This window comes from Chiloscyllium plagiosum, unplaced genomic scaffold, assembly GCF_037043375.1.
Source record: "Chiloscyllium plagiosum isolate Xiang-an unplaced genomic scaffold, Cpla_swu_hap1 HiC_scaffold_53X, whole genome shotgun sequence".
Lineage (NCBI taxonomy): Eukaryota > Metazoa > Chordata > Chondrichthyes > Orectolobiformes > Hemiscylliidae > Chiloscyllium > Chiloscyllium plagiosum.
Window position 1 is genome coordinate 27,985,801 of NW_028270191.1, and position 7,892 is coordinate 27,993,692.

The 7,892-nt window shown below is 58.1% G+C and overlaps 1 protein-coding gene across 1 annotated transcript in view; it reads right to left on the reverse strand.

The window, feature by feature from the left end:
• LOC148134717 (disco-interacting protein 2 homolog B-A-like) overlaps positions 1-7,892 on the reverse strand; it is a gene marked incomplete at its 5' end in the record, with an annotated part of 50,552 nt that overhangs the window by 33,794 nt on the left and 8,866 nt on the right. Inside the window, 2 exons of the mRNA XM_087985507.1 lie at positions 5,767-5,841; positions 6,389-6,446. Of these exons, the coding sequence (XP_087841633.1) occupies positions 5,767-5,841; positions 6,389-6,446 (133 nt within the window). The remainder of the gene's footprint in view (positions 1-5,766; positions 5,842-6,388; positions 6,447-7,892) is intronic.

Sequence of the window (7,892 nt, forward strand, 5' to 3'; positions counted from 1 at the left end):
TCTGTGTTCTGCGAATTTAGTTCAACAAAGGGAGCAGGCAGCAGTTAGAGAGTAGCTGCTCAGTTTGATATTAATTCTGTGAAGTTGTTCACTGTTGGGAGTTAGATGAGCAAATGGTCACTTGTTAATTGTCGAGTGGGGGAAGGCAGGCAGATCACGGGGTTAAAGGCAGGATTCTTGGCACTGTGGAGGCACAGAGGGACCTTGGGGTCCACGTCCAGAGATCCCTCAAGGTTGCTGCCCAAGGGTTGTCAAGATGGCGTACGGTGTGTTGGCTTCCATGAGCGGGGGGGGGGACGATTGAGTCGAAGAGCCGCGAGGTTTTGCCGCAGCTCTAACAAGAGCCCTGGTGAGACCCCACTTGGAATATCGTCTTCGGTTCTGGGCGCCTCATCGCAGGAAGGACGTGGAAGCTTCAGAGAGGGGGCAGAGAGGGGGTTGACCAGGACGCTGCCCGGACTGGGGAGGGCAGGTCTGATGGGGAGAGGTTGAGGGAGCTAGGGCTTTCCACACTGGACTGAAGAAGGATGGGGGAGGTGTCTTGATAGAGGTGGACAAGATGGTGGGCGGCACCGATAGAGTGGACAGGCAGAGACCTACCCCCAGGGAGGGAATGGCCATCAGGAGGGGACATCATTTGAAGGTGATTGGAGGGAGGTTTCGGGGAGATGTCAGAGGGAGGTTCATTACACAGAGAGTGGGGGGGGGGGGGTGGAATGCACTATCAGCAGGGGGGGGGGGGGAGTAGACTCAGAGACATGAGGGACATTTAAGCGACTCCTGGGTAGGCCCATGGATGATGGCACAATGAAGGATATGGAGGTCAGTCTGATCTTAGAGTGGGATAGAAGCTCAGCATAACCTCGAGGGTCGAAGGGCCTGGACTGTGCTGTGTTCATGTCACTTAACCGCCCCTTTACAACAGATTTTGGCGGGGAGCGGGGTTGTTGAGAGACAATCTACACTTCCCCCCCCTTCGTCACACACTCACTGTTCTGGAAGCGAGAAGATGGTGGTGTGATCGATGCGGCCACCCTAACAAGGTCATTTGGTCTTTGGGAGAGGGGTTGTAAAGGCAGAGGTGCCGAGGGGGTGCGGAAACGGCCTGGTTTAGCAGCGGCACAGGGAGTGGCCAGCCCTCCCAGTCCAGCTTTGTTCCTTGGCTCGGTTCATGAGACCCTCGATGATTCGGGGAGTGGTTCCCGCCTGACTTGCCCCTCTACGGTAAGAATCTGTGTTCCAATTCCGTCCGCGCTAACCCCCATCTCCCTGCACTTGCCCCATACCCTGCCCTGTCTGTGTATTTGTCCAGGTGCCTTTTAAATGTTGTTAATGTCCCCCCCCCCCCACCCCAACCACTTCCCTCGGCAGCTCGTTCCACACACGCACCACCCTCTGGGGTAAAACTGCTCCCCCCTCGGGTTCCCTTCCCCCCTCTCACCTGATGCCCCTCCAGTCCTCGATTCCCCCCAACCCTGGGGGAAAAAGACTGAGTGCCATCACCCTGTCCACCCCCCTCGCCATCTTACACACCTCTGTAAGGTCCCCCCCACCCCCCTCCTCAGTCTCTAAAGGAAACAGCCCTCACTTGTCCAACCTCTCCCGGTAACTCAGACCCTCGGGTCCAGGCAATACCCCTGTACATTTCTCCCCCCCCCCCCTCCCCCACCCCCCCCGTTTCCAGTTTAATAACATCCTTCCTGTGGCGAGGTGACTGAACCCGAACCCAATACTCCGAGTGCGGCCTCACCAACGCCCTGGATAACTGCGACATAACGTCCCAACGTCGATGCTCAGTGCCCTGACTGGTGAAGGGCAGTCTACTGCTGCTGCAGACCGTTCCTTCCACACCCCGACTACTCTCTGAGTAAAGAAACTACCTCTGACATCTGTCCTGGGTAGTCGCAGGAAGTGGGCCCGCCGCTCACAGGACTGGGGGTGAGCACACGCAACTGAGCTAACATACACGTTTGATTTATTTTTTCCCGAAACTAAAAATTTGCAGCCAGGCCTGCAGGCAGGCCTGGAAGGGGACCTGTTCATCTTCCACTAAATGATCTATCAAGCCAGGATCTCTTTGGCGGAGCAATCACGTCAGCTGGGATGACAAGAGCACACAGTGGGGCCGGCCGCTCATTGAGGGTGCGGCCGGTGGGCATCAGAGAGGGGGCGGGAGAACTACATCGCGCCCAGCTCCCAAACCCAGCCGCCCACCAATCCCACCTTCTCGGACACACTCCCCGAGCGCCAGGTCTGAAGGGTTACCTGATGGGCGGCACACATTGAGGGGCTTTCCATGTGCCGGCTGGGACCTATCCCGAAAATCTCCGCTCGGCAAACCTGGGTACGATTCGAGCCGAGGGCAGCAGCCTGTGGGTGTGGAGTTTGCACATTCTCCACTCCCCCGGGTGCAGGTTAGGGTGGGATTGGCCGTGCTAAATTGTCCCATAGTGCCCAGGGATGTGCAGGTTAGGGTGGGATTGGCCGTGCTAAATTGTCCCCGTAGTGCCCAGGGATGTGCAGGTTAGGGTGGATTGGCCGTGCTAAATTGTCCCATAGTGTCCAGGGATGTGCAGGTTAGGGTGGGATTGGCCCCGTGCTAAATTGTCCCCGTAGTGCCCAGGGATGTGCGGGTTAGGGTGGGATTGGCCGTGCTAAATTGTCGCCGTAGTGCCCAGGGATGTGCGGGTTAGGGTGGGTTTGGCCGTGCTAAATTGTCCCATAGTGCCCAGGGATGTGCAGGTTATGGTGGGTTTGGCCGTGCTAAATTGTCCCATAGTGCCCAGGGATGTGCAGGTTAGGGTGGGATTGGCCCCGTGCTAAATTGTCCCGTAGTGCCCAGGGATGTGCGGGTTAGGGTGGGTTTGGCCGTGCTAAATTGTCCCATAGTGCCCAGGGATGTGCAGGTTATGGTGGGATTGGCCGTGCTAAATTGTCCCATAGTGTCCAGGGATGTGCAGGTTAGGGTGGGATTGGCCGTGCTAAATTGTCCCATAGTGTCCAGGGATGTGCAGGTTAGGGTGGGATTGGCCCCGTGCTAAATTGTCCCGTAGTGCCCAGGGATGTGCGGGTTAGGGTGGGTTTGGCCGTGCTAAATTGTCCCATAGTGCCCAGGGATGTGCAGGTTATGGTGGGTTTGGCCGTGCTAAATTGTCCCATAGTGCCCAGGGATGTGCAGGTTAGGGTGGATTGGCCGTGCTAAATTGTCCCCGTAGTGCCCAGGGATGTGCAGGTTAGGGTGGGATTGGCTGTGCAAAATTGTCCCTGTAGTGCCCAGGGATGTGCAGGTTAGGGTGGGATTGGCCGTGCTAAATTGTCCGCCGTAGTGTCCAGGGATGTGCAGGTTAGGGTGGGATTGGCCGTGCTAAATTGTCCCATAGTGCCCAGGTATGTGCAGGTTAGGGTGGGATTGGCCGTGCTAAATTGTCCCATAGTGCCCAGGTATGTGCAGGTTAGGGTGGGATTGGCCGTGCTAAATTGTCCCCGTAGTGCCCAGGGATGTGCAGGTTAGGGTGGGATTGGCTGTGCTAAATTGTCCCCGTAGTGCCCAGTCATGTGCAGGTTAGGGTGGGATTGGCCGTGCTAAATTGTCCCGTAGTGCCCAGGGATGTGCAGGTTAGGGTGGATTGGCCGTGCTAAATTGTCCCGTAGTGCCCAGGGATGTGCGGGTTAGGGTGGGATTGACATTGCTAAATTGTCCCGTAGTGCCCAGGGATGTGCGGGTTAGGGTGGGATTCGCCGTGCTAAATTGTCCCTGTAGTGCCCAGGGATGTGCAGGTTAGGGTGGGATTGGCCGTGCTAAATTGTCCCGTAGTGCTCAGGGATGTGCAGGTTAGGGTGGGATTGGCCGTGCTAAATTGTCCCAAAGTGCTCAGGGATGTGCAGGTTAGGGTGGGATTGGCCGTGCTAAATTGTCCCGTAGTGCCCAGGGATGTACAGGTTAGGGTGGGATTGGCCGTGCTAAATTGTCCCGTAGTGCTCAGGGATGTGCAGGTTAGGGTGGGATTGGCCGTGCTAAATTGTCCCATAGTGCCCAGGGATGTACAGGTTAGGGTGGGATTGGCCGTGCTAAATTGTCCCGTAGTACCCAGGGATGTGCACGTTAGGGTGGGATTGGCCGTGCTAAATTGTCCCCGTAGTGCCCAGGGATGTGCAGGTTAGGGTGGGATTGGCCGTGCTAAATTGTCCCGTAGTGCCCAGGGATGTGCAGATTATGGTGGGATTGGCCGTGCTAAATTGTCCCCGTAGTGCCCAGGGATGTGCAGGTTAGGGTGGGATTGGCCGTGCTAAATTGTCCTGTAGTGCCCAGGGATGTGCAGGTTAGAGTGGGATTGGCCGTGTTAAATTGTCCCACAGTGCCCAGGGATGTGCAGGTAAGGGTGGATTGGCCGTGCTAAATTGTCCCGTAGTGCCCAGGGATGTGTAGGTTAGGGTGGATTGGCCATGCTAAATTGTCCCGTAGTGCCCAGGGATGTGCAGGTTAGGGTGGGATTGTCCGTGCTAAATTGTCCCGTAGTGCCCAGGGATGTGCAGGTTAGGGTGGGATTGGCCGTGCTAAATTGTCCCGTAGTGCCCAGGGATGTGCAGGTTAGGGTGGGATTTGCCGTGCTAAATTGTCCCGTAGTGTCCAGGGATGTGCAGGTTAGGGTGGGATTGGCCGTGCTAAATTGTCCCCGTAGTGCCCAGGGATGTGCGGGTTAGGGTGGATTGGCCGTGCTAAATTGTCCCCGTAATGCCCAGGGATGTGCAGGTTAGGGTGGGATTGGCCGTGCTAAATTGTCCCATAGTACCCAGGGATGTGCAGGTTAGGGTGGGATTGGGCGTGCTAAATTGTCCCGTAGTGCCCAGGGATGTGTGGGTTAGGGTGGGATTGGCCGTGCTAAATTGTCCCGTAGTGCCCAGGGATGTGCAGGTTAGGGTGGGATTGGCCGTGCTAAATTGTCCCCGTAGTGCCCAGGGATGTGCAGGTTAGGGTGGGATTGGCCGTGCTAAATTGTCCGGTAGTGCCCAGAGATGTGCAGGTTAGGGTGGGATTGGCCGTGCTAAATTGTCCCCGTAGTGTCCGTGGATGTGCAGGTTAGAGTGGGATTGGCCGTGCTAAATTGTCCCCGTAGTGCCCAGGGATGTGCAGGTTAGGGTGGGATTGGCCGTGCTAAATTGTCCCGTAGTGCCCAGGGATGTGCGGGTTAGGGTGGATTGGCCGTGCTAAATTGTCCCGTAGTGCTCAGGGATGTGCAGGTTAGGGTGGGATTGGCCGTGCTAAATTGTCCCCGTAGTGCCCAGGGATGTGCAGGTTAGGGTGGGATTGGCCGTGCTAAATTGTCCCCGTAGTGCCCAGGGATGTGCGGGTTAGGGTGGGATTGGCCGTGCTAAATTGTCCCATAGTGCCCAGGGATGTGCAGGTTAGAGTGGATTGGCCGTGCTAAATTGTCCTCGTAGTGCCCAGGGATGTACAGGTTAGGGTGGGATTGGCCGTGCTAAATTGTCCCGTAGTGCCCAGGGATGTGCGGGTTAGGGTGGGATTGGCCGTGCTAAATTGTCCCGTAGTGCCCAGGGATGTGCGGGTTAGGGTGGGATTGGCCGTGCTAAATTGTCCCCGTAGTGCCAAGGGATGGGCCGAATCTCTGACTTGAGTTAGGCACGGGGACTGGGAATTGGGCGCTGATTTCGTTCAGTCAACGCGTTCAGTCGCCAACACCCTGCACCATCTCTGCCAAATCCCCCCCTCCCCTTTACACCCCGGTCCAGGCAGAGGGAATCACTCACCTCACCAAGGTGAGAGTCTCCCAGGGGTCCCCTGGTCTCAGGATTCACGATAATCACTCGCACTCCCGGGAGCATCTGTTGGGACATTGGGAGGGGACAGAGACAGAGAGTTACAGCGCAGAGAGAGAGAGAGAGAAGGAGACAGAGAGAGAGACAGAGAGTGAGAGGGACTGAGAGAGAGAGAGAGACAGAGAGAGAGACAGAGAGAAAGAGAGAGACAGAGACAGAGAGAGAGAGTTACAGCGCAGAGAGAGAGAGAGTTAGAGCACACAGGGACAGAGACAGAGAACAGAGACAAAGAGAGAGAGAGAGAGGTGACAGAGAGAGAGAGACAGAGAGAGAGAGAGACAGAGAGAAGGAGACAGAGAGAGAGAAACAGAGAGAGAGAGGGACTGAGAGAGACAGAGAGAAGGAGACAGAGAGAGAGAGAGACAGAGAGGGAGAGGGACTGAGAGAGAGAGAGAGAGACAGAGACAGAGAGCGAGACAGACAGACAGAGACAGAGATGGAGAGGAGTCAGAGAGAGAGAGACAGAGACAGAGAGAGAGAGAGAGGGAACAAAGTGTCGGACAGTCCAGGAAGTCACTGGAGATGGTGTGCGTAGTAACCACGAGGTACTCACCTTTCCTGACTCGATCAGAGGGAGACTGTGGGGTGCTCCCCTCTCCACCAGCCTCACCCTGTGGGTGACATATCCTCATTAGTGCCCGTTCCACCCTGGAACACACTCACAATTTCCCTCCAAAACCCCTCCCGAGGGTCAGTGCTGAGGGAGAGGACGCTGTGGGAGGGTCAGTGCTGTGGGAGGGTCAGTGCTGAGGGAGTGGGTGCTGTGGGAGGGTCAGTGCTGAGGGACGGTCAGTGCTGAGGGAGGGTCAGTGCTGAGGGAGGGTCAGTGCTGTGGGAGGGTCAGCGCTGAGGGACGGTCAGTGCTGAGGGAGGGTCAGTGCTGAGGGACGGTCAGTGCTGAGGGACGGTCAGTGCTGAGGGAGGGTCAGTGCTGAGGGAGGGTCAGTGCTGAGGGAGTGGGTGCTGTGGGAGGGTCAGTGCTGAGGGAGTGGGTGCTGTGGGAGGGTCGGTGCTGGGGGAGGGTCAGTGCTGAGGGAGGGTCAGTGCTGTGGGAGGGTCAGTGCTGAGGGAGGGTCAGTGCTGAGGGAGGGTCAGTGCTGTGGGAGGGTCAGCGCTGAGGGACGGTCAGTGCTGAGGGAGGGTCAGTGCTGAGGGACGGTCAGTGCTGAGGGACGGTCAGTGCTGAGGGAGGGTCAGTGCTGTGGGAGGGTCAGCGCTGAGGGACGGTCAGTGCTGAGGGAGGGTCAGTGCTGAGGGAGTGGGTGCTGTGGGAGGGTCAGTGCTGAGGGAGTGGGTGCTGTGGGAGGGTCAGTGCTGAGGGAGTGGGTGCTGAGGGAGGGTCAGTGCTGAGGGAGTGGGTGCTGTGGGAGGGTCAGTGCTGAGGGAGTGGGTGCTGAGGGAGGGTCAGTGCTGAGAGAGCGGGTGCTGAGGGAGGGTCAGTGCTGAGGGAGCTGGTGCTGTGGGAGGGTCAGTGCTGAGGGAGTGGGTGCTGAGGGAGGGTCAGTGCTGAGGGAGTGGGTGCTGTGGGAGGGTCAGTGCTGAGGGAGTGGGTGCTGAGGGAGGGTCAGTGCTGAGGGAGCGGGTGCTGAGGGAGGGTCAGTGCTGAGGGAGGGTCAGTTCTGAGGGAGCGGGTGCTGAGGGAGGGTCAGTGCTGAGGGAGCGGGTGCTGAGGGAGGGTCAGTGCTGAGGGAGCGGGTGCTGTGGGAGGGTCAGTTCTGAGGGAGCGGGTGCTGTGGGAGGGTCAGTGCTGAGGGAGTGGGCGCTGAGGGAGGGTCAGTGCTGTGGGAGGGTCAGTGCTGAGGGAGGGTCAGTGCTGTGGGAGGGTCAGTGCTGTGGGAGGGTCAGTGCTGTGGGAGGGTCAGCGCTGAGGGACGGTCAGTGCTGTGGGAGGGTCAGTGCTGAGGGAGGGTCAGTGCTGAGGGAGGGTCAGTGCTGTGGGAGGGTCAGCGCTGTGGGAGGGTCAGTGCTGAGGGAGGGTCAGTGCTGAGGGAGGGTCAGTGCTGTGGGAGGGTCAGCGCTGTGGGAGGGTCAGTGCTGAGGGAGGGTCAGTGCTGAGG